General features: G+C 43.5%; 1 protein-coding gene across 5 annotated transcripts in view; it reads left to right on the top strand.

The window, feature by feature from the left end:
- SNX10 (sorting nexin 10) overlaps positions 1-26,894 on the top strand; it is a 74,228-nt gene that overhangs the window by 19,000 nt on the left and 28,334 nt on the right. For 2 of the 5 annotated variants that reach the window (XM_054692434.1, XM_037509548.2), the window contains exon 2: positions 25,049-25,095. In XM_054692434.1, the coding sequence (XP_054548409.1) occupies positions 25,072-25,095 (24 nt within the window). In that variant the 5' untranslated portion in view covers positions 25,049-25,071. Of the gene's footprint in view, positions 1-1,269; positions 1,332-1,410; positions 1,496-10,036; positions 10,191-25,048; positions 25,096-26,894 lie in introns of those variants that run through there. The other 3 variants (XM_037509528.2, XM_037509535.2, XM_054692433.1) reach the window with 3 other exon arrangements.

Genomic DNA, 26,894 nt, shown 5'->3' on the forward strand with positions numbered 1-26,894 from the left:
AGTTTGAATTTGGGGCCACCAACTGATATCACCAGGACTCACTGTCTCTAGAGAGAGAACATTGGCATCTGTATCTGTCTCTCGTGTTTAGAGACTCACAGTTGCCTGCTCCTTCTGGGTTCTGATAGTGAGTAGAGCAGTAACCTCAGCTCAATGATAGGACCTTGGCAATTCTGCAAACTGATGGCCCGACCAGATAGGGGTGAACCTGGGCCCCTTCCTCTTGTCATTCAGAAGCCTTTCAGCCTGAAGCCTTTCAGGCCTCTGAGCCTGTAGGACTGATTCTTGAACAGACAAGCCACAGAAGCTTCAGGGCTTTTGGAGAGAAAGATCCCGAGGAAGGGGCGCTTTAGGCAGAATTAGGAATCTGGACTTTCTGGATCAGCTGCCTCTTCGATGTGGGTCCTCCCTCTGCCTTTTGGTAAATCCCTCTTCCCCTATCTCTGCCCAGATTATGCTTACAGGCTCTGGGATGCCAGCGTCTCCCAGGGAACTGTCCTGAATAGGGACCAGGCCTTCTTTCCCCTAAGAACATGATGTTCCTGACTCTTTTCATCCTCCTGCCCTCTTTTTACTTCTACTTTTGACATCTAAAAATTTAGGTCACAGAATGTGAGTCTTTCAAGGTCTCTTCTCTGCTATATTATCTGATAAGTGAAATTGTGCAAAGGGACCATAGCAAGTTGTTACTGTTATATGATGAAAAGGCCCTAACCTGTTTTTTCCCTTGGGCAAGTCATCAGCCTCCTTATCTGAGAAACAGAGAGCTTCATACTCTCTCCACCTCAAAGCGAAGTGAAAGGATAGCATTCATTTGTCCCTCTGTCCATCCATCATCTACTGAACTTCATTGAGGACGGATACTGAGCCAGGAAACCTGTAAAAACTGTTGATACAACAGACATGGTACCTATCTGACCTGGCTGGGGTCTTGCTAGTTCTGTGGGGTTTAGGGGAGACTCCGGAGAGCACTTTGCTTTGCCCTTCCCTTGGGCACATGGAGGTTCTTTTGCTCTCTGCCTCTGCTTACAGCTGGCGCCTGGGTGGTGCTTGTTCCTGCTCCTTCTCAGAATGAGACTGGGAAGAATCAGCCCCCTGCAGGGTGACTCTGGGGCCAGTTGTGCTCCCTGCACATGGGGTGGCCTCCCAGAGCTGTGCCCTGAAAGGGGAAGAGGAACTACTGTCTGCAGAAAGTGACTCAGCTTTGGTCACTGTCGGCTTTGTTACATAGTTGCCAGGGGGAGTTACTGGAGATTTAGGACCATTGTGATGAATGACTTGAGTTGCTTAAAATGATATTCTGAGAAAACTCAGGATGCCTATAGTCCTGTGTGAGTCTGGCTATTGATCTACTTCATTCAAAGTGCAGGCCACACATAATTCTTAAAACTTTTCATTCATTTCTTACAGGGCACTTCAGGTTGAGATTGTTTCCTTCCTCTCCCTCTGCCATTTTACAGCTCAGGAGACAGACTTGGACTGACTCTACACCCAGGTATAACAGACTTTGGAGCAGAACCTCATTTTCTTCTTTTATATGCTGTGCTGCATGTCTCAGGAAGGGACCTAGCATTTACATTTAAAAAATGCAAGAAGCATACTAGAATATAAGAAATTAGTAAGAATGTAGAAATTAGCTGACAAAAGAAGGGGCTAATTGTGGTGTGTATGTCTGTAAGAAGAGACATGACAGATAATCAGCATTTGCACAATTTTATGGTTCCTGCACTTCTCTCTCTGTCCTTCCTGAAGGACTGGAAAACCACTTAGCAGATACCTGATTATTTAAAATTTTTTTTTATTTTATTGTGGTAAAAATCCTGAGCATGAGATCTACCCTTTTAGCAAATATTTAAATATATCACCCGGTGCTATTAACTGTAGGTGCAGTGTTTCATAGCAGATCTCTAGCTTATATTCATCTCGTCTTTTTTCCCCAAAGTATTATTTTACTTTCTTGATGCACTTTCCTTTATTAAGAGATGATTTGACTGAGTTTTTTCTTGATTGTTCTGCTGACCTAGGACACCCTTCTATCTCTGGGACTCTAAAAAGAATATTCGGTGGCATAATATACCTGAAAAGAATACATGTTAAAAGATTAAGGAGTTCAGGCCTTGTGTGAGATTGGGGCTCTGCCAAACCAATGTTTTTTCTCTTTTTTCCTGAACATTCATGTAATAATATTTCACCACCTGCTTGTCTTCACCTTCTCTCTCCTCTTACAGTTTATTGTTCACTGTGGCATACAAATGAAAAAAAAATATGAAATTGAGTCTGTCATCAGACTGCATATCAAATCCTGAGTACTGAAGAACTTGAAATTTTTGAGAGTAGCAAATACAATTTTCTTTATAAAAAAGTTAGCCCTTTGATTCGTTGGAATAAAATAGCTTGTTTTTGGAAGTATTTTCAAAGGGCAGGCTAATCTCATGAAGGACTTAATGCTTCCACTGGTCTACTTTCATATTAGGAATGGTTGCAGTATGAGATGGTGCAATATGACTTGTTTAAAACATACTGCGCTGAAGCCCGATGGGGTTTCCTTGTGACAGTGACTTGTGAAGAAGTACTGAAGTTTAATAAGTATTTTTTTTTTGTGTGTGTGTGTGCTATTTCCTTTATTTTCGGTTGCTTTCAGTTTCGTAGTTGAGTGTTAAGAACAAGCTTGTGAATGCATGTGATTCTGCTGAAGTATTTTAAGAAAGATATTTGAGGAAAGGACTAGAATGCAGTTAAAATAAGAAAAATAAACCAGAAATAAGCTGTGTGTGTATATGTGTGTGTGAGAGAGTCAACCAAAATGAAGCAGAAAGTGGTTTATTACTAATAATGTATTAATTCTGTAAATGAGGAGTCCATACCTCTCTGCCCTCTTTCAAAGTGGAAATGCTGCTGTGTGTTACCTCCAGGAGGTGTCATACTTGAGATCTTCCAGTTCTGAAGAAGAGCTTTGCTTTAGCCTTCCCTTGCTCCTCAGAACGGTCAGCTGTCATTGTGGTGCCCACTTGTAGCAAACCCTGGGTTCCTGTCCTTCTGTAGTGCAGTGCCCAAGGGGCTGATGATTTCTCAGCACTGTTTTCCCAATTCATTCACTCAACCAGTGTAAATGTGTGTGGAGACCCCATTTACTGGTACTGTGACAGAGGTCAGAGGTCCTAAATAAACAAGACCGGGAGGAGCTGGGTTGTCTGGGAGCTTATAGTTTGGTGGGAGAGACACAATAATAATTCAATAGATTTACGCAAATAAATTACTCCTCAGAACTGCAGTGGAAGGCAATGGGGCAAGGGATTTGTGCTTTCTGGAAAGTTATGACAAATTCCCAGGGTTAGTGAGATTGGAACCAAGATCTGAAAAGTGAGTACAGGTGGGTTGAATTCTGGCAGTGCCCTTGAGCACGTTGGTGACCTTGTGGTGGTGACTGAGCAAGTCAGTTCACCTCTGTAAGATTTAGTGAAATGGGTGTTTGTAAGAATTAAATGAGACATGCACATAATATAATCAGCACAGAGGCCAACACAGTTGACACTTGTAAATGGTAGCTTTTTTATTACCTGTGTTTTCTGTTCATTTTATCAGAAATTTTGAAAAGACACTATTCAAATTTTTTTTTATTCTGGGAATAGTTCACTTGGAAAAAGGAAGTCTAAAAAGAGATTCATTGATCATTTTCAAATAGGCCAGATTTCCTTAGCATCTAAGGTATGAGAAAGGCCCTTACAAAGCTAGCTGTTGGTATGAAATCTCATTCAGATTGGGGTTGAGTTACAAGCAATTGTAAATATAGTACCAGGACTATATTTGTCCAGTGAGTTTTGCTGCAGTATTTGTAGTAACATAAAGATATATCTTACAGCTAAGTGTGGAGGGGCCCCAATGCCTCCTTTGAGGACAGTAAATCTTGTTTTTCTCTCTTATAATGCACCCTGTCCCCCCCTACCCCCACCCCCGCCCCAGGAAATCTAGTCTCAGGGAGGTTAAATAACTTGTCCAAGATCACACAGCCAGAGTCAGATCATTAGAATTTGAAACCAGATGTGAATGGCTCCAAATTTGAACTTTAAACATTTTGATGCTGCCTTTCAAGATGGTTATTGAAGATTATCTAATTCCTGTGTCAACAAGGTAGGTGTGTATCAAAAGATTTATTTATTTACATGATCATGACAAAGGCTTATGAAAATGTGATCTCTGGAGAGCATGGAGAAGCTGGTTGAATTTATTCACTGAATCAGTAGAAGCGGTTATATAACATCTTTCTGGATTGTTATTTTTCTAACCGTTGTAAACCTTGTTTTTACTGTACAGGTCTTGAGCACTAGTGTACATCAGTTGAGAATTAAATTTATTTTAAGTGTTTGGAGTCTATATATAAAATAATATTTTTTGCTCTTTCCTCATATCATTTCTGTGCCTCAACTCTTCTGCTAGTAGTTTTCTCATCTTCAGTTTAACTCTTTGCTGCCTTACATGTATTTGGGAGCTGAGTCAAACCCATCTGGAAACAAAATAATATATTCAGAGATGGGTGTAGACAATATGGGTGGAAATATGAAAATATCTAGCAGTGAGACCTTTGACCAAGAAAGCTGTTGTGCCTGACACCACCCCAGGCTTTCGTCGGGTCTCTCTGGGCTGGGCTTTGCTCAAATCTAATCCATCAGGATTTGTTCTGCAGTTTTTATTTTGTTTTTCTGCTAACTCAAATCTTGTTTTAGAAACTAAGTATTTTTGACTGATGAGATCTGAATAAAAATACAACCTGATGTGTCAGCTAAAGGAGGGAGAAATGTGAAAAACTGCTCGAGAGTCAAGTGGTCACTTTTCCAAATCTTGTTTCCCCTCCTAGTAATTGGTTTTTCCTGATTTGGTATAGAGGAATAAAGATAACTGTGGGCGCCTATTTATTTTATACATTTATATGTGATATCTATTTATATACTTTATATTTTCCAATTACAAAAGTAATATATTTTAAAATAGTTAGCTATCTATGATTGTATGAAGTAAAAAAAAAAAAACAAAAACAAAAAACAAAACACATTCCCTCTTCCCTGCCCCAACTGCACTCACTTTGCCATAGTACATCCTTCTGGAATCTTTTCCTCTTCATATCCAAGCACATGCATGTGTGTATATATATATATGTATACATGTATACACTTTAAACAATGGAATCATACTGCATATTGTTCAGTAATTTGTTGTTTCTACTTTGTGCATCACGGGCATTTCCCCACTGTAGCATTTACAAGGTTTTCCTCTCCTTTTGAACAACTACCGTGTATTCCACAAATGCATCTCATTTTATTCACTCATTCCCTTACTAATGGCCTTTGGACTGTCTCAACTTTTTCAGTTCGGAACATGGCTCTGGCAAGCATCCTTGCTCACTCATGTGTCTCTGGACCTAGTGCTCATCTTTCTCAGGGATCCATCCCTTCCTAGAAGCTGGATGCAGAGCAGAAGGGTGTGTGAGCTCTAGACTTTGGGGTCAGTAACCCTGCATTCTGGTGAGCAGAAGGGCAAATGTGACTGGTGGAATCAATCCTGTCTTATGTGTGCATCTGGTTCTCCCAGCTGGCTTTCCCAGTTTATGAAGGTAACAGTACTTAAATCTTGACCCTTACTTCAGTTTAGACTTCCACGGAGCACCAGATATGTCAAACGGACTCTGGCATGCGGCTAGTCTTGTTTTGCATTTGTTTTCCTTCTTGGTATTTTGTTAATCTTTGGACTTTAACTCACAGATGAGATTACAAGAATATCTTTCTTTGAAAAAGACTCCCACTGGCTTTGTTTAATTTGCTGAGTTTTGTGACTGTTTACCATTGAGCCCTTTCCTGGTCAAACTGTGTCGGCCAGGTGGCTTTCCTGGTCTACTTCAGATGGTGAAGTCGTGGGTCTAGCACGCAGAGGTTGCCAAGGTTTTGTCTAGGCAGGAAAAGGATGCTGTGCCAGGAGATAGGTAGGTAGGTAGGCTGCTTCCACTGGCTACCCTCTTGACTTCAGCGGCCCCTGCTTCTCTATGTTCAACAGTATTATGGGGTTGATCAAAACACATTTTTCAGTTATACTTTACTGATTTTAATATTGGGCTCTGACAGGTCTTCCAGCCAGGGTTATTTGTGTCAGATCTCACCCTTTTCACCCCCCATCCACTTACTACCTCCTCCCCACCATGGCAGACATCAGTAATTTTGCCCTATTCCCATGGACCCACCAAGCCCTTCCGGTCTTTCTTGAGCACCACAGGCAGTGAGTATTGCTAGATTAGAGTTGGCACACTGTGCACCTGGTAAGACTTTCAAGACCCACACTTGAGAAGGGGGCGGGGAATGCAGAGAGGAGTGATATCCAGATCTGTTGAATTCTTGGAGCGCTAAAATTTGAAGAGGAAATTTGGGTCTCAGGGTCCTCCCTGATGGCGCAAGGGGTTAAGTCTCAGCACTATGAAGCTGTCAGCAGCCACTGCAGCACAAGTTTGATCCCCGGCCAGGTAGCTAACCCAGGTGGCACAGCAGACCTCTCCTGTCTCGCCCGCCGCCCCCCTCAGCAGTGTATTTCAGTAGATCTGCCTGTTCTACTCCCCCCTCTGTCTCTGGTGAACCCTGTCACACCCAACACCTCTGGCATATACACCAGCTCTTGTATGCTTAAATAAATAAAATAAATCTTAAAAAAAAAAAAAGTTGGGTCTTAGCTCAAGATTGTTAACTTTTTGCTTTGTATGGAAAAGACATTAAAGTCTCCCCCCAAACCTATCAGATACAATCCCTGTTATTTTTTGAAAGAAGGGAATATTCTAAAATCTAAGAATAAAGGAGAGAGTCCTGTAAATGCAAAGAATTTTAGCTTTTTAACAAGCTAATGCATATTTTTCTTTTCCCTATTTTGCTGTGGAACATTAGAAACCTGGTCATGAATCTAAGTGCCATTTAGGAACTTCTGTAAATTTTGTGCTCCGGGAAGTGTTTTCTTTATATTTGGGCAGTCTTACAAGGCAAAAACTTAATTCCTTTAATCCAGGTGATATTGCTTATTGATAATGTATACTTGGGTGAATGTTTTATTATTTTCACATAATAGGACTAATTAATTATTTTACAAAATAACAAAGATTTGTAACTCTTTGAGGTTTAAATAAGCATCTGTTCTCATAGTGACTCTCCTGTTCAGTTAATTCCATGGTTATTGTTTGCCCATCTGCAATTATATGCCAGGCACTGGTCATTGTCTCTGCTCTCTTGGATCTCACAGAGAAAAATACATAGAAACAAATGATGTAGAGCCAGTTTGTGTTTAAGTTCTGCAAAGAAAATAGTATAGTTGGAGAGAGAGTGACTTTGTGGGGGGAGCTTGTTGAAATACTGCAACAAAGACGACTTTGGTGACGTTTGAGCTGAGGATATATCCAGAAAAGATTCAGGGAAAACCTTTTCAGAAAAAGGAAATAGTATGCAGAGGTCCTGGGCTGGAAAGAAGTTAATGTGTATGAAAGAGAGGAGACCAGGGTGGCAGAGCTAATGATGAGGAGAGTGGAAGGTGATGATCAGGAAGGTAGGCCAGCGTCAGACTACTTAGGGCTTATAAACCATGGTAAGGGATTTGGAGTTGATTCTTACTGCAGTGGGAAACTATGCGAGGATTTGATCCAGAGGCAGAGTTTAATCTGAATTTATCAATGAAAAGATTACTCTGAGTGTTTGGAGAATGGATTATTTGGGGCAAGAATAGAAAGTTATTTGGGAGGCCATCACAGTCCAGCTGGGAGATGTGTCCAGAACCAGGGTTCGCCAGCAAATATGGTGATAAGATTTAGGGTGCATCTGAAAATAGTGCCAATAGGGTGTGTATCTGTGCACAGCTCCTTCCATGCTGTCCGAAGATAGTGGGTGTGCAATAAATAATTGTTAAAGCTAAGACTGAAGGAGTCAGTCAAGCTAGAAGGGAATGGGACTACCTTAGTCAAGAAATGGAATTTAAAAAGTTTCCTCCTACTACTTATTTTTTTACTCTCCTTCATTTAAGTTAGAATTTCTCTTGAGTTTTATACACTGGTCATCTATGTACCCCACACATTAATTTCCTTTAAAACTATCTTGAATACTCAGCAATAGAGGAGTGGTAGTATGCACTCAGTGAACTGTAGGATCTGGTATTTAGAAATAGATAATGATAACTTTGTTGTAATGAAACTGAAGAAAAGAAGCTAACGCTTATGAAAATAATTTGTACACATACATACATACTTTTTAGCAATAAAAAATATGCCAGTGAGAAAAATACAGCAAAGAAGTACATAAAATTTGTGATAATGTTTGTTTATAGCAGTAGGTTATGGATATTGTGACCAGAAATACATTATCATTTAAGCCATGACTCTGGAAGAGTGTGTGTGTGTGTATGCATGTGTGTGCACTATTAATAATAACGTGACAGCAGCTGTAGCCCAGGACTGTCCTGAGCAACTTGGGTTATAGAGTCACCTTAGTTATGGGTGCTGTTGTACTTCTCTGTTTTTCAGACTTCCTGAATGATATTATTATTCATATTTTAAAGATTTATTTATTTATGCATACAGGAACTGGGGTATAGGCCAGAGGTGTGTGGGGGTGAGCAGATTCACCAGAGACAGAGTGGGAAACAGAACAGGCAGATCTACTGAAATACACTGCTGAGGGGAGCAGCGGCCAGACAGGAGAGGTCTGCCATGCTATATGAGTAGCTCCCTGGCTGGCCGGGGATTGAACTCGTGCTGCAGAGGCTGCAGACTGCTTCATAGGTTGCGTCTTAACCCCCTGTGCCACCAGGGAGGCCTGAATGATATTATTTTGACTTTAATTTAAAATAAAAAAATGTAAAAAGAATTATTTTGCTTTAGACTGTTTACTTTCAGAGGCCAGGGAACATTTCCTTGGACTGTCTCACCTAGCACTAGGTCTCTCCTGCTTCTTACTGTGGTGGGAAGGAGTATGGGGAATGACTATGTTGGTTTCTTTTAAAATCCAGAATTCAACTGACTAATTTTAATTTTTTTTTTTTTTTATTTATTTATTTGTTTGTTCGTTTGTTTTGTTTACACATGCACTGGGTACAGTCAGAAGCGCGGGAGGGTGAGAGAATTCACCAGAGCCAGAGCGGGGAGCAGAGCAGGCAGAAGGACCAAAGCACACTGCTGAGGGGAGCAGCGGGCGGCAGGAGAGGTCCGCGCGCCATGTGGGACCCTCCTCTGGTGGTCGGAGCAGCCGGGGATCGAACCGGCGCCGCAGAGGCCGCGGGCAGCTTCGCAACCCAGCTCTCAACCGCTGCGCCACCGGGGAGGCCCTGACTAATTTTAATTTAAGAGATCTTTTTGACTTAATGATTCATGAATTGGGCAGCATCCCATCTAGCAAACAGAAAGGTGCTCTGAGGCGGGGGGGTATAGCTCAGTGGTAGAGCATTTGACTGCAGAAAGGTGCTCTGAGGAGCTATACAAAAAGAAAAGAGGGATCAGGAGCAAGGAAGAATACCTGCAAAAAAGCAGATTGAACTCATGCTGCAGTGGCTGGCAATAGCTTGATAGTGCTGAGACTTAACCCCTTGTGCCACCAGGGAGGCCCTCTTGGCATAGCAGACCTTTCCTGTCTCTCCCACGGCTTCCCTCAGCAGTGTATTTCAGTGGATCTGCCTGTTCAGCTCCCCGTTTTGTCTCTGGTGAATCCTATAACCTCCCCATACCTTTGGCCTGTACTCCAGTTCTTGTATGCACAAATAAATAAATATTTTTTTTTTTTTTTAAAAGCAGATTGGTCATTTTCTGTGAGGGGAGGGAGGGGTTTATCAGGAGATGACTCACTGGAGCTACTCAGAGAACTCCTGATGGACTGGAGTAGGATTCTGTTTCTGGGAAAATCAAAGCTATAATTAAATCTTGGTTTGGTAACAGGGGATTTAACGTAAGTGATTCCATTTTGGACCTGTTATCTTGTTTTTAACATCTCCTTCAAGCTGGGAAGCCTTGCAGCTGTGATCATTTTTCTCCCCCTAGATTCTCACAAGGGAAGGAGCTGGAATAGCACAGACTTCAAGATGACCTTTTCTTGTGAATGATAAGATTAGGATCCTGGAGATTCAAAATGACCTAAGGGCTTGCGTAGAACCCTTGACAGGCCTGTTGACCTTTTCCTTTCTCAAAACTAAAGGTTAGTTTTTGGAATTTGCTGTTTAATTTTTTCCAACATTAGTTTGCCTGATATAAATTTACATTTGGTTGTCTTGTATCTAACCTCACAGTGGTGACATGTAAAGATGGCAATTTATTGGCTCACACTTGAAGTTCTGTGAAACAAACTTGGAGATCTAAAAAATATGTTACATGCAGACTTTTCAAACTAAACCTGTATTAACAGTAAATGCTGAAGGGTCAGGGCTGATACTCATCTCCATGGACTTCAGGGATAGTTTACTATCTGGTTAACAGTAAGACCTTGAGCAAATTATGAATAGTATTCCTTTACCTTTTAGCTTTCCTGCTTTCTAATGCAAGAAAGTTAAATACTTTGGTCAAGAAAACAGGGAACATGCTCTTCCCACTCTCCAATACCTTGTGAAAAAGGTACTGGAAGGAGGTATTTAAAGGCGGCTCTTTAAATATCCAACAAGACAGGCCTGCAGCCTTGGACCAGCTGAAAGGAGGCTATGTGTCTGATTCCATCTTTTCTCTGGAGCCTCATTTTCTGTGACCCCCTCAATCCTAGCCACAAGGGACTACTTCCTGTTCCTAAACATGACTTGCACGTTCTTGTCTCCTACATGAAATCATAGTATTCCTGCCATCTACACCCACTTCTGCCCTCTTACCTCCATTGTGAAGGCAGTTTGCCCATGGGTTAAAGGGACCACCAACACGACCAGTGGGGCGAGACCCCCGTGGATTCATTTCCAGTCCTGTAACTGGGTAGCTCTGTTACCTTTGACAAATTGTTAACTACTTGGTACCTCTGCTTTCTTAACTGTTAATAGGGATACTCTTCCTACTTCTTAGGGTTTTTATGATAATATGTCTATATATTTATAAAGAAAATGCTTAGAGCAAAGACTCTTCATCTGGAGCACTCTGTATGTTGCTGTTACTATCTTTCGAATTCCAGCCCATCCTGTAAGCCTGTTTTCACTAACCGGCATGAGGTTTGGGGCCTGCCACCTAGGTGTGAATCTGAATCCTGCCGTTTATCAATTGGGTGACCTTGGATGGTTATTTAATTATTTGAAAGTCAGTTTTCCATCTAGAGTGCACTGTGTCACATGATCACTGTGTGACCTGTGTGTGATCTTTCTGCAGGTGCATCATTAATACTTGACACCTGGAAGACACGCAACAAGTGTTAGTTTCTGTCTCCCTCACCCATTGTACTCTTTATCACCAGATGCTTTGTTTGGATGTCTTGTTTGCATGTCTTCCATTAGACTATATGTTCCTCCATTTTTTTCTACACAGCATGCATTTTTTCTTTTATTTACTCATTGATTTCCTCACTTAATTTGTTCATTTTGTCTCTGCCTGTTTCTGTCTCTCCCTTTCTCTCATTGACTCAAAAATCATTTACTGAGCACCTGCTAAGTATGTTGAAGCTAGGAATCTATCATTTTTGCAATTGGAGTCCACGAGAGAAATGATTAGAACCTGATCTAGGCCAGTGATTGGAGTCAGAGGAGGGGAGGAGTTTCAGAGGCATTTAGAGAGGATTTTTCTGAGCTGGTGGACCATTTGGGTTTGGAAGGGAAAGGAAAGGAAGGAATCAGATCCCTGAGTAGGATTCTCACTTGGGTTGATGTGGATGACGACACCGTTAACTAAAATGGGCAATACAGGGGCCATGGATGGTCAGGGAAAGAGTGTTATCTGATAACCAGACTGTCTTGGACACAGTGAGTTTGAGGTACCTGCAGGACGTCTGGATGGAGATGGCCACTACAAGGTGACTAAATGGGCTCAAGGCAGTTCCAGTTCTTGGCCTTTTTACACGTGATACAGAATAATCAGAGTGGAAGGGAAGAGGGCCACCGGGGCCCGCTGAGGAACTGCCCTGAATAAAGCAGAAGGTGGCAATGGGTCCATGGCTTCTGCAGGGAAACCTCGAGAGGTTCCTTAATGTGGAATAATGTCCCCACAGAGAACATGCCACTCACTGTGTGCTTCAAGGTCAGCCCTTCGGGTATTAGTGCAGAAGTGGGGAGAAGACTGCCCTCTCTCCCAAGTGGGTCTCACCGTATCACCTTGCAGGCCCCAAGTCCACTGTCTTTCCTACCCCAGCAACATTCTCACAATCCTTCTTGAGTAGGCGCCTTGCTCACTTTCTTTTAGTAGCAGTGTATCACATTCTCCCCTCCGGATAAGCACAAAGAGGACACACACCGACAACCATCTCACCACACGTACACACCTGGGCCGTACTCCTGTCTGAGCCACCATCGCCTCTGACCTGCACTATGTCAGTAGCTTCCTAAGAGTCTCCTGCTTCCATTCTGGTCCCTTGCAGTCTATTTCACATCTAGTAGTCAAAAGAATCCTGTTAAAATATGTCAGATTATATCACTTACCTGTTGAAAATGCCCCACTGGCTTCTAGATTCTTCACTGTGGTTCCCAGGGTCCGCATGACCAGGTCTCTGCCTCCCTCTCTGAGCACGTCTCCCTCATGCCTTACTCTCCAGCCACACTGGCTTCCTTTGGGTCCCCAGATAGACCCAGCTTGTTCTGCTTGGGGCTTTGGCTCTGGCCATTCCCTCTCCCTGAGAACTTTCACCTTTCAGGGTTCTCGCATGTCAAGTGTCACTTCCTCAGCGAGGCCTTACCTGACTGACTGAATGGGAAGTAGTCCCCACAAAGGCCTGGAGCCCTGGTCATCTTGTGCCTCCTGGTCATTTTTTGTATTGCTCTGTCTTGGGTGTCTACAGTAGTCTGGTCTTTAATAGGTTGAATGAATAGGGCTGCACATTTGCATGGGGATAAAAGGAATTTTAACTTGTCTGTTGGAGGAAGAAGGGACTAGTGAAAAGGAAGAAGTTGTAGTTATGGAGGTGGGAGAATTAATGGATCAATATCTTGGGAGCAGGTAGGGGAGATGAGACAGGAGAATTTGATGCTTTTCTTTGAGACGGAGGAAAGTGGGTGAATGTATGGATAGATTTCAAGGGGGCTGAGAGCAAAGATGAAGAATGGAAACCTGATGGCCTTACTATTTTGATGAAGGGATAGATAGGGTTGTCAACTGACAGAGAGGGAGCAGACTAGGAGGAGGTAAGAGGCTGGAGGTGCGAGCCATGGTCTGGAGATGCCTGGATGAGTGCCAAGGCTCCAGACCTGGAGGGCCCACTGAGATTGGAGCAAATAACCTGGTGCTGGAGCAGATGGGTAGGACAAGAGAGGAAATGGATAAGACAGGGGTTGGGCTGCTCTGCATTTATTCATGGAAGCAGTTGGTGTGTCAATGGAACAGGAAACTGAGGGTGCTGGAGGGAGAGTGTGGTGGAAGCAAGTGATGTCCAGAGGGAGAATAAGAAGAGTAAGACCTAAATTAAGGTGGTTGTTAATTCACATAGGAGAGCAGAGTTTGCATGAAAAAGGAAGTGAGAAAAGGAAGGGTGGGCTGCAGGTAGCTGAGAGCACTTTTCCTTCTACATTTCAAAGAACAGTTCCTCTTTGGGTTTTAACCATAAAATAAATACATTGTTGGTACACAGAGTTAGGTTGTAGGATTGTAGGAGCTGGGCAAAGCAAGAGCAAAGGGAAAAGTTAGGTAATTACCCATGAATAAGATCTTCCTTGGAAGGATCAGGAAAAAGTGAGGAAGAACCAGCAGGAGACTCCTAAATATATGGGAATGAGGAACAGGACCCTGAAGAGGGGAAGTCATACCAGGAAGTAAGGAGGAGGGCATCCGTTTGCTTCCTAATGTTAGTAAACAACATCCACCCAAATAAATTTATCTAGAAATCTAAGTGGCCTACTAACCCATGAGTGGGCAGCATTCCATCCAGAAGTAGAGGGGTCCTGCAAAGAGTCATACAGAAAGAAGGGTCTGTCTTACCAGGGAGATGACCTCATAAGTACGGTCCTGGAAAATCCAGATGGGTTGCTTTAGAGTTCTGCTTTTGGGAGGGGCTGAAACTGTAGTTAGGTTGGGTATTAAGACCTGGTTGGGGTCCACATTGGGTCTGTTGTTTCTTTTTTAACAGTAGCTAATTCTTGACATGTTATTGTCTGGAGATAATGGTTACAGGGAAATGTGGTTTTCTCCTGGTCTGCCCAGGAGAATGAGTAGCTTCTACTTGGGAGGATTACAAGGCAAGGGGAGGATGGAGAAGCCCATGTAATAATACATAGCTGCTGAGGTGGATGTGAAAGTGGAGCCTGTATGGGGTATAGCTGAGAGTTCCGTGGGGAACAGGCTTGGAAAAGAAGGCCAGCTCAGAGCCTGGGAGGGAGAAGAGAGCCCCAGGGGATGGATGGTGCCTGCAGACCCTTCAGATTGGTCAGGCTCAGTGCTGGAGGGAGCACTACTTTATTTATTTATGTGTTTGTTTGTTTGTTTATTTATGTATTTATTTATAGAGATTTTTAATTTATTTATGCATGTAAGAACTGGGGTATAGGCCAGAGGTGTGGGGGTGAGAGGATTCACCAGAGACAGTATGGGGAGCAGAACAGGTAGATCTACTGAAATACACTGCTGAGAGGAGCAGCGGGTGAGACAGGAGAGGTCTTCTGTGCCACCTGGGTTAGCTCCCTGGCCGGGATTGAACTCGTGCTGCAGTGGCTGCTGATAGCTTCATAGTTTTGTACTTAAACCCCTGTGTCACTAAGGAGGCCTCTTGGGAGTACTACTTTAAAAACGGCTTTATTGAGATATCAATATATAGTATAATTTACCCAGTTAAAGTGTACAATTGAGTGTTTTTTTTTGTATATTCTCAGATATGTGTAACCATCACCACGATCAATTTTAGAATATTTTCATCTCAAAAAGAAACCCTGAGCTCTTTAGTATCTATCACACCCCTCTTCTAATGCCCTCCCCGACCCCATGGGTCAGTTCTCCCCTACATATGCTTTTTCTCATTTTTTTTACTTCAATTATATTGATTCTAGTTAGACTGCGCCCCCACCCCTTAGTGTGTATGTAGGGGAGGCAGGGTCAGACGGCGCAGGACATGCTCATGTGTCCCTAGCACCTGTTGGTGTCAGGTGGCACTTCTCCCAAACGCCACCAAAAGAGTTGTGAGGTTCAAATTCTGTATGTATTTTTTTCTGGTTTCTAGATTTTATTTTATTTTATTTTTATTTATTTATTTTTTGTGTGTGGGACCCTCACCAGCTGCCGGGGAACGAACTGGCGCTGCAGAGGCTGCGGGCAGCCTTGCAGCCCAGCGCTCAACCACTGCGCCACCAGGGGAGGCCCTGGTTTCTAGATTTTAACCTCTAAATTTGAACAAGCAGTCTATTCATGAATCAGATGTTATAGGGAGGAGGCAGTTAGTGCTTTCACTGTTTTATGCACTGTGAACCCGTATTTTTTCAGACTGCTGATAAACCTTAAAAACTAACATCTTATTCTCCATAATATTTTTTTCCCTTCTCTGATAAATTTAGATGCTAATTTTATTTGGGTTCCCAACTTTAATTGACTTTCTGATTTCTGCTGGTTTTACCATTTTGGTTGCCTGTTTAAAGTTCTTGGATGACTCTGAGGAAGAAACAGGGGGCCTGGCTTCCCCGAGGTTCTGCACTCACTGCCCATCTGCCCCCAGAGGGCAGGGATCTATTTTGCTTTTTCTCTCGAGTTGAAATCTTTCGATTACGCAAGTTGGGATCTCCCTCAATCTTCCTCCAGTTAGGGTTGCACAGGACGCTGGGAGACACTGGATACTTAAACCACTGGGAAAGTCAGTGTTCCAGGCTGGTAGCCCTGCGGGCATCGGCTGCTGAGGCCGGCTCCTGTCATTCAGCTTTGCTGGTGGTCAGTTACCCTAATGGTTCATGAGATCTTTCATCTACACCATGACTTCTTTTTAAGTATTAGCTCTGGTCCCTTAGAACTCCAACTGTGACATCAATACCTCTCCAGTTTCTCTTTCATCCCTTTCCAGCCTCACTCAGTTCCCAGAGAACTGGCAAGTCTTGCAGTGATTTCTAGTTTCAGTTCTGGGAGGTAGCAGTGCCCAGCATTCCTTCTTTCCATGCCATGCCATGGGCACCTGACTAGCCTGCGGAGTGGCTTTCCTTGTCCATGATTCTGTCACCTGTGTCTCGGCAGGGTCACCTGTGGAAATGTCCCTCCAGCAGGACCTTGGCTAGAAGCGTCCCCTTAGGGATCTGAAGGGCTGGCTGCAAACCTGCCCAATGCAGTGCAGGCCTGCGGGTGGTGCAGAGTAGGTATGAGAAACACTGGCATTAAGTTAAACTTGGAATTGAAAAATAATCTCACTTATGAGAAAAGTCAGAAATCTGTGATTTTTTTTAAATTTGAATTTAAAAAATTGCTGAACTTTGTAGAGGAAATGGAATAGAAAGTGAAGTAACTTAGCTGTTTTTTGGGAGTGAGGAGTAATAACAGTAATTGGGTATGTTAAGTTTTACTTCTTTAAAAAATATATGTTTTTCAGACCTTTTTTTTAAATTTAAATTTTTATTTATACAAGCACTGGGTACAGTCAGAAGCACGGGAGGGTAGAGAATTCACCAGAGCCAGAGAAGGGAACAGAACAGGGAGACTGACGGAAGTACACTGCTGAGGGGAGCAGCGGGCGTGGCAGGAGAGGTCTGTTGCGCCATATGGAACCCTCGCCGGTGGCTGGGGATCGAACCTGTGCTGCAGAGGCTGTGAGCAGCTTCACAGTGTGGCGCTCAACCACTGCACCACCAGGGGAAGCCCTGGTTTTCAGACTTTAAAAGTAACAAATGCATTGCTAACTTTTGGAAAAATATAGAAAAGATAATAAAAGATCAGTGCTAGTTTCACCACTCAGAAAAGAAACTGATAGCTTGTCCTGTGTAGGCTTGTAGTTCTTGAATAAATATGTAAAAAACTAGAAACACACTTTAAAAAACCCACTTAACAATACATCTTGAACAGTCACTATAATTTAGTATTTTTCTGTAACATAATTTGCAGTGGCTGCAGGGCAATCTATTATGCAGCTATACCATAATTCATTTTTCCTAACCTATTACTTATGGATATCCTGGTTTTAATATTTTTTTTGGTATTAAAAAAAAACCAACAACACTGCATTGTGAACATTCCTCACATAAAGTATTTTTTGCACATCTGACTGTTTTTTAGCTTGAGTTCCCAGACATGGAATAGTTTAGTCAGAGAACATAAGTGATTTAAAAATGCTTTTAAAACATATGGCCAGTGTCTTTCAGAAATATTGAAATAACTCAGATTCCTACCAGCAGTTTTCAGTCCCATTTCTCATGAGTCTTATCAGCAGTGGATATTATCATTAAAGAAAACTTTAAATTAGGGCCTCCCCGGTGGCGCAGCGGTTGAGCGCTGGGCTATGAAGATGCCCGCAGACTCTGTAGCGCCGGTTCAATCCCCGGCCGCTGGCGAGGGTCCCACATGGCGTGCAGACCTCTTCTGCTGCACCCACTGCTCCCCTGAGCAGTGTATTTCATCACTCTGCCTGTTCTGCTCCCCGCTCTGGCTCTGGTGGATTCTCTCGCCCTTCTGCGCTTCTGACTGTACCCAGTACTTGTATAAACAAACAAATAAATTTTTTAAAAAAAGAAGGAAAACTATTAATAGAGAAAAACATTGTATATTATTTGTAAATTTTATGATCTTCTGTTTATAACATTTCTGTTTAAACATTTTAGATAGATTGATTATTGATTTTGTTCTCAAAACCCTTTTATTTTTACTTGAATAATAACATAGAATTTACCATCTTACCCCTTTTATTTATTTATTTATTTATTTATTTATTTATTTATTTATTTTAAAAGATTTGTTTATTTATTTATACAAGCACTGGGTACAGTCAGAAGTGCAGGAGGGTGAGAGAATTCACCAGAGCCAGAGTGGGGAGCAGAGCAGGCAGAAGGACCGAAGTACACTGCTGAGGGGAGCAGCGGGCGGCAGGAGAGGTCTGCGTGCTATGTGGGACCCTCCTCCGGTGGCCAGGGAGCAGCCGGGGATCAAACCGGCGCTGCAGAGGCTGCGGGCAGCTCCACAACCCAGTGTTCAACCGCTGTGCCACCGGGGAGGCCCCATCTTGCCCCTTTTAAGTATATAATCATGTTAAGTGCATTCATATTATTGTGTATTCATAATATGTGTAACATATTATTGTGTAAGTTTTTTTTTTTTAAAGATTTATTTATTTATACAAGCACTGGGTACAGTCAGAAGCGCAAGAGGGTGAGAGAATTCAGAGCCAGAGCGGAGAGCAAAACAGGTAGACGGATGAAGTACACTGCTGAGGGGAGCAGCGGGCGGCAGGAGAGGTCTGTCGTGCCATGTGAGACCCTCGCCTGGTGGCCAGGGATTGAATCAGCACTGCAGAGGCTGCAGGCAGCTTTGCAACCCAGCACTCAACTGCTGCACCACCAGGGAGGCCCTATCATTCTACTTTCTGTTTTTATGAACTTGACTTCTTTAAAAAGCTCATATCAGTTGAATCATAAAGTATTGTTTTTTGGTGACTGGCTTAATTTGCTTAGCATAATGTGCTCAAGGTTCAGCCACTTTGTAGCATGTGTCAGAACTTCCCCTTTAAGACTGAATAATATGCCATGGTATATACATACCACATTTTGTCCATCCATTCATCTGTCATTCACCACTTGGGTTGCTTCTTCTTTTTGGTGATTGTGAATCATGCTGCCCTGAACCTGGTTGTACAAGTATCTCTGCAGATCTTGCTTTGCGTTCTTTCGAATATACACCCAGAAGAGTGTTACTGGATCACACATTTATCAATTTTTGATTTCTTAGGAGCCTCCTTACTGTTTACTGTTTTCCACAGGAACAGTGCCATTTTTCATTCCTACCAGCATAGGAATTCCAGTTTTTCTGTATCCTGCCAATATTTACTTTTTTGGATAGAAGCCATCCTAATGGATATGAAGTGCTATCTCATTGTGGTTTTGATTTGCATTTCCCTAGTGACTAGTCATGTTGAGCATCTTGTCATATGCTTGCTGGCCATTTGTATATCATCTTAGGAGAAATGTTTACTAAGTCTCTTGCCCATTTTTAATCTGATTTTTTGTCATTGACTTGTAGCACTTTTGTTTCGTGAATTGACTACTGAATAAACTTTGCAAAATTTTCTATAGTAATATTCTTCATATGAACTTGTAAGGGTGTTTCATAAAATAAGAAATATGAATCTTTTGTCATATATACTGTAATAGTATGATTATATATCATTTGTCTTTAAATCTCTTTGAAACATTCAATAGGTTTACATTTTCATGTGGTCACATCTATCACTATTTTTCTCAGACTCTTTCTATACTTTTATGTGAGAGTGGGGAGGTGTTTATTAACCTTAGTACTAGGGTCAGTTTCTCTGGGTGTCCCAGAGGATTCTTCGGGGCCTCTCAGTGTCCATGGGCCTTCATGGGGCCTCACAGTGGCCATAGCATGAACTCCGTGGTGTGGCCTGCTAGCCTCTCCCCTGCAAGACTGTGAGCTGGTGAGGCACAGGTGTGGACAGAGCACAGCTCCCTCCTCTGTGCACAGGGAGAAGTCACAGGCACAGGGCTGGGTGCAGGTAGAAGGAGGTTCTCCTTTTGAAGTGCAGCTTTTGAGGACCCCAAATCAGGACAGCTCCTGTGTACCAGGAAGCAGCCACCCTCCCCCTGCCCCCACCTTCTTATATACCTCTGAGACCAACCCAGGCTTTTCAGCCACCCCTCATTTAGGCCTTGTCAACTGCTCACTAGGGTTTCAACCTCATATTCTATTTTCCCTCAAGGCCAAGACTCTTGTTTAACTATCTCATAAAATAGCCCTCCCTGGAGGCAGAATTGTAATGGGAAAGGAACCAGGTGAGACTAATGTCTTTTTCTAAGCATACGTCCCAAAGTGAAGTCTCTTCGACATTAGCAAGGTAATGTGTTCTCATGGTGGCTATAAGACTAGGGGAAAAAATGCATCAGAGGAAGCCATGTCAAAGCAAGATGGAGAGAAATAGAAAGATGGTATCATTTATATTACTTGCTTCCTCCACACCCAGCTTGAAGCTCCCAACTCTTGGAACCTGGCCATATCTTCTAAAGGGCGAAGAGGTTAAGTGTATTTTGTTTGAGGGTTGACTACGCCTTCTAATACAGCAAAGGAATAAAAGCTACAAGAGTTGTTTCTTATAAAAATACACTCATCTCCCCTTATTCTTAGAAAACCCCAGCCTGCCGTGAGGTTAGTTATGAATCCACCTGCACTTTCTTTTAGAACACATGAGAATTCTCTTGGTTTCTGTGTTGGAAATACAGAAAAAAACATGTCCATTTGGCTTCTGTAATGATATCTTATTACAGTGGGTCAATGGCTATATCTGAAAAAACCAGTTTCGTTCTGTTTAGAATATCCTTGTGGTTTTAGTATAAATTAATTCAAAGCTAGTTTCATGATTAACAACTTTGTTGGGGTGGTAAGAATCCAAAACTCTGCTACTTACGCCTCACATCCTGCAGCCCCCTTTTTCATTTTAAATATATTTGTTGTCCCTTATCTCAACGTTGGAGGAGACACATGATCCTTTTTCACTCTGCCCGCATATGTGGTCTACAGACTAGTCATTTGCTTGTCAGAGAGGACACCACCCATAGGTGCACAGACTGAACCTAGCATTACAAAGATTTCTTCCTGTTGATCTGGGGAACGGCTTTAGTAAGGCATAGGTTTTCAAGTGGAATGTTTGGTTGCCCATGGGTGTTCTGGGAACTACTGCCACCTGTTTTTGTATATTAAACTTTTTGGGGCTTCCCTGTTTATTCCGTTGCTTGTGGTTCCTGAGTGCTTCCTCACTATGCACTGCACACTAGAATAGTCACAGCAGAGACTGTATGGCCTGCAAAGCCTCAAATATTTACTTTATAGAAAAAGCTCCCTGACCCCTGCTCTATGGAATTCTTTGTTTTACAAACATTTTGTGTTTTATAGAGTGCCCCAAGGTAGAACATGAAAGCAGTTTTCTCCTGAAGTTTCTGATTTTAGCAAATCATCCTCCCAAGGTGGTGATAGAGTTGTGAGGACACACTTTGAGTCCCTTGGGTGACTCTCCGTGGCTGCCATGTTACCCAGGAGAGGGGCAGCCCATGTACCTGTCATCTGTGAGCACCAGCTCCGACCTGAGCAACAAGTTTGAGAAATCATGCCTGTTTGGAAAGGTCATGAGACTTAGTAATTTTTGCAAGGAAAGTGGGAAGGGATTGAATCACAGTGGGTGTCCATGGTTATCCAGTGTTGGTGGGGAGATAAAATGCCCCAAAGTCAGCCTTGTTGAGGTTCCCTTCCAGGCAGATCCCCAGACTTGCTGGCATGGATGTCTCTTGAACACACATAGAAAATTCTCTATTTACATTATTATAGCAGGCACATGGACTGGCCTGGGGACTTTGGAAATCTAAATGACTAAAATTTTACAGCCTACCCAAGAACATAGTTTTGTCAAGGGGTAGTTTCTGACAGGCAGCTTTGACCTTTTATCTTAAGCCATGTTATTATGTTATCATTCTGTTCCCTTCTCCCCATCAGTAAATTCCATGGCAGGGTCTAGTGCCAAGTGACACTTCCTGTTGTGTTATAAAGGTAGCATCTCTTCATACATTTTAATCTGCTTTTTAGTTTACATGAAATAAAAATGCTGTGTAATTTATATTAAAGTCAGTATTTCTTCTGATAGAAGAAATATTTATTTTAAACAATTGTAACTTCAAAAAGGATAAAATTCATGTGTGTTAACTGGGAAAATGCAAATAATATGAAAGAGTATGGAATAAAAAAATTAAAAATCTTACCCCCTCTACCCCTTCTTATTCTACTATATAGATTTATATATTAAAGTTTATCCTTGTAGTCCTCCCCGATGTGTTGAATCTGATTTAAACTTCCATTTCCTAGTTTGACTTGCCATCTCTGTGGCCATCCTATTAGAACTGTAGGGTTCTACCTGGGTAGGAAAAGCTCAGGCCTTTTGGGGAGAATTAAAAGCAAGCCTTGATCATTTCACATGATCATGGGGGTGGCGTTGCACAATGGAAAGGACAGGATTGGGAAACAGACTGGCTTGACTTGAAATTGAACTTGAGTTCTTTGGCTCTCTGTATACCGTTGGGCAACCTGACTGTGTTCTTACCTATAAAGTGAGGACGCTCAAATCTCCCTCACGGCATGGTTGTGAAGCTTAATGACACAAGGAAACACAGATGTGCTCTGCTGGAGAAATTTAGTCAGTTGGGGGAGACAGAATATACAAATATTATGAAGCAGGTGGGATTAGCAGGGGACTGCCCAGCGCACTACATCATGGGGCAGAGAGTTGGGGCGGGGGTGGGGAGTGATTGCCATGTTGAACCCCAGAAGATCAGTGGGAGTTTTCTGGGATATCTGGAAGGGGTGAAGGCATGAGAGTAGAGGGCCTACCTGGGCAGAGCTTAGGCAGTGTGGCAGAGTGTGGTGTGGGTAGGAACACAGCCAGATCCTGAGATGGTGTAGCCCGTGGTCTCACTTTCATCCAGGGCAGTAACCCCTCAATAACCCAAACTCTAAGCTGCTCCCCCTTCCAGCCTCTGTTCCTTTGCACATGCTAGTCTTTCTGCTTACACTATCTTTCTCCTTTTACATTCTTGGCTAAATGACACCATCCTTTAGGTCTCAGCTTAAGTGCCGCTTTCTCAGTAAAGCCTTCCCTGGTGACATCATCTCCTCACCTCCCATTGTTGTTTAATCCATATCACCTCATAAGCTCCAAGTCTGCTCTGGATGCCATTGTGTGTCCTTTCCTCTTCCAGCATGTGGCATGTGGCAGGAGCACCTTAAATATTTATTGAGTGAACGCATACATGACTGAATTTCTGCCTCCCCATATATAAGCCCACCCTATCTTTACAATCAAATCCCCATAAACACTCTCTATATAGTTTCCTGTGACTACTGTAAGGAATTACCACACACAAGGAGGCTCAACACACAGAAATTTATTTTTTTTTAAAGATTTATTTATTTATGCATACAAGAACGGGGATGCAGGCCAGAGGTGTGTGGGGGTGAGAGGATTCACCAGAGACAGAGTGGAGACCAGAACAGGCAGATTGACTGAAGTACACTGCTGAGGGGAACATTGGGCGAGACAGGAGAGGTCTGCTGCGCCATGTGGGTAACTCCCTGGCCGGGGATCAAACTCATGCTGCAGTGGCTGCGGTTAGCTCCATAGGTCGCGTCTTAACTTCTTGCGCCACCAGGGAGGCCCAGAACTTTATTCTTTCACAATTCTGGAAACTAGAATCTGAAATCAGGGTTGTAGGCAGGATCTCACTTTCTCTGGAGGCTCTTGGGAAAATCCCTGCTGGTCTCTCCCAGTTTCTGGTGGCTCCTGGTGTCCCTCCACTGGGGGTGTCTCGTCACCCCAGTCTCTGCCTCCATCTTCACATGGCCTTTTCCTCTGTGTGTTTGTGTGTGTCTTCTCCTGCCCCTTAAAGGACACTTGAATTTGGGGTCCACTCAGGTAATTCAAGGAGATCTCAAGAGTCTCAGTTATATTTATGAAGAACCCTTTTTCCAAATGAGGTCACATTCACAGTTTCTAGAGGTTCTAGAGGTTGGGACATAGCTTATTGGCTGCAACAATTTAGCACACTCCACCCTCTGTGAGCCTGTCCCTCAGCTGATCTGGGCTGGTTGCCATTTCCTGACTGACTGTCTCCTATTTCTTTATCCTTTGTGCGTGCCATTGTCACACCTCTGTGTCCTTCTTTTCAGAACACTTGACATGCCCCTGTCCTCCCCTGCCTTCAGGTGACCCCCCCTTGCCCCCGCCCATTCCAGGTGAAAGGAGCTTCCTTCCCCTTGGAAACCCGCTTCCACTCACCGTGCATGTCTCTCCCCTCCCATGAGAGTCCCTGCGAGGGTTAGCTCCTCAGTGATACCACGTGGGACTTGAGGCCTGAACTTCGTGTTCTTGCTTCCTCATATTCCCTGCAGGGCTAAAGATGTTAGTAGAGATGCAGGGACTATTTATGGATGATAAGAAGTATCCAGAAAGTGGCGTCAGACTTACACTATCAAAATAAAGGCAAATAGTGACCATGCAGCCATCATCACTGTTTGGGTGCTTCATACACATGTGTGTATATGAACTCAGGGGGTTACATTTTTTTGGCAGGGAGCAGGTGTAAACTCCAATGAGCCTATGTAATAAATGGGGGTGTAATAAATAATAGACAAGCCCAGGGACATGAAGAGTCTGGAATCCATGGATAGACTGACGAGAAGGTCACAATCAAGGTCCTGACCTCTTCCCTCCTGGGCCATAGCATCTCTTATCTGAACTGTGGAGTAGCTGAAATGTCATAGACTGACCCGGGTCACTGGTGAAGCTGTCAGGGCTGTCATCTGTAGTGGACCTTTGGGCATCCTGCCCCTTCCTCTCCATCTTACTGCCAAACAGCATCCCCCACCAGCCCCTCATAGCTTCTCTGTCTGCCCCAAATCTCCAGCCTCCGCTGATTTGCCAAGTCTCCAACTCCAGCCTCCTCTGATTCACCAAGTCTCCAGCCTGACTGCTTGGCTTCCAGTTTGAGGGTCTGTCTTCATCATCCAGTTGCCTTGGACCTGCCAGGTCCCAGCCTTCCACTCCTCTGTGTGGACTGCATCGGACAGGGGTGGGGGCGGGAGGGAGAGGAGAACAGAGCCTCCCCTTTCAGGGCCTGTGCTTGGTCAGGTGCTCTTGGGGCGGGGGGGATATAGGTAGAGGCCATGATACACACATCTGGTCCAGTATGGAGGTTCCAAATCACCTAATGTTGGCATCTTATTTTTCAGATTCATCCTGTTCTGTGCTGAAGATGTTTCCAGAACAACAAAAAGAGGTATGTCATCATGAATCCCAAAATAATCATGTACAATTGCTATTGATAACCAAGGGCCTTTGTCTGGCCTCCACCAATTAATCCCACACAAATTTTGAAAGAGCCAATAACTAGTTTCAAGCCAGGATCGTTTATTGTGGATCACACAATAAGAGAAGGGTGACAACTGCCCTGAGCACACTCTCAGCAGGGGGTCCTGGTTGTATGGGGTTGACCATGAAACCATAGCCAAGGTAGCAGGGAAGCAGGGTATTGGCTAACCAGGGTTTTTATACAAGAACCGGGGTACAGACCAGATGCATGGGAGGGTGAGAGAATTCACCAGAGACAGAGTAGGGAACAGAACAAGCAGACTGACGAAATACACTGCTGAGGGGAGCAGTGGGCGAGACAGGAGAGGTCTGCTGCGCCATGTGCGACTCTCACCAGTCGGCCGAGATCGAACCGGCCCTGCAGAGGCTGTGGACAGCTTCACAGCGTGGCGCTCAACTGCCTGCGCCACCAGAGGAGACCCAGGGTTTTGTGGTTTTTAACAGCAGGAAGGTAACAAACTGGGACCAGGGTTCCAGATACTCTGTCATACCTTGATGCACTGCCATTCATACACCATAAATCTGTGGTGGAGACTGCAGAGCATTCCAGGGGAGGGCTAGTAAAAGAATAGAAACCCTGCCCTCCTGCCCCACTGCTCCTACTCTCTAGCACTGGTGCATTCTTGGCCTCAGTTTTGGTTTCAGTGACTGTTCCATCTCTCATTTCACTCCTACCCACTGTTTATAAAAGCATCTTCTTCCATGGCTCAGAATTCTCTCAGGGCTGCATCCCACCCTTTGCTTTGCATAGCCTTCCCTGACCTGCTTGCTTGTTGTTCTGCATCCTGGCCTCATACCTGCTCCCACCTCCACTAACAATCCAGGGAAGCCATCAGGCCCAGTGTTGCTGCTTGTTCCTCTCAAGTCTCTTGACTGGTTTCACGCAATTCCCTTCCCTAGTCTCAGTTCACTTCACCCAAGTTTAAAGCCTTAAACAACCCATTTCAGAGACTTCTTCCAGAAACTTCTTTGCTAGATCTCATATCCTTTCTTTCAGCCCTATATTTGGGTTCAGGTTCTCCTCAGAAGTTCAGCCCACATCTATCCTTTAATGTTAGTTTGGGCACCCAGCTATTCAAAGGCAGTGTTTAAGGTTTTTTTTTTTTAGACTATTTTTTAATTGGCCTATAACATGTACAGTAAAATAAAAAACTGTCCTAATCTTACATGAAAGCTTAGTGGATTTTTTCTTGCGTATCTACCTCTGTAACCACCATTCAATTGAAGTATAAATGTTCGTAGCACCCCAGAGGGTCCCCTGTGTTTCTTTCAGTCAGTCCCTGAAGGTGGAGACCTCCCAGAAGCAACCCCAGGCAACACTAGGACCAGGTATACCACCCTCCCTCCCCAATTCTGAATCAAACAATTCTGGGGCCAAGCTGCTAACTCCAGGAAATACCTGTTCCAAACAGCAAGTCCCCACAATAGTGCCCTCACTTCTGATGCCCCTTGCTGGTTTGAGGAGTCTCCAAATCATCCTCATTTTTGATGGTTCATGAGAAAGATTTACAGAAATCACTGAAAGCTACTGGACTCATAGTTGTGGTTTATTTCAGGGAAAGGATACACATTAGAACCAGCCAAAGGAGGAGACGCGTAGGACAGAGTTGAGGAAGGTTCAAAAGTGAAACTTCTGATCATCTTCTCTTTATGGAGTTAGTCTCCTGGCATTAGTGTGTGATAATATGCACAGGGGAGCTCACCTGA

This window comes from Talpa occidentalis, unplaced genomic scaffold (genome assembly GCF_014898055.3).
Source record: "Talpa occidentalis isolate TD23 unplaced genomic scaffold, MPIMG_talOcc4v2.1, whole genome shotgun sequence".
Classification (NCBI taxonomy): Eukaryota; Metazoa; Chordata; class Mammalia; order Eulipotyphla; family Talpidae; genus Talpa; species Talpa occidentalis.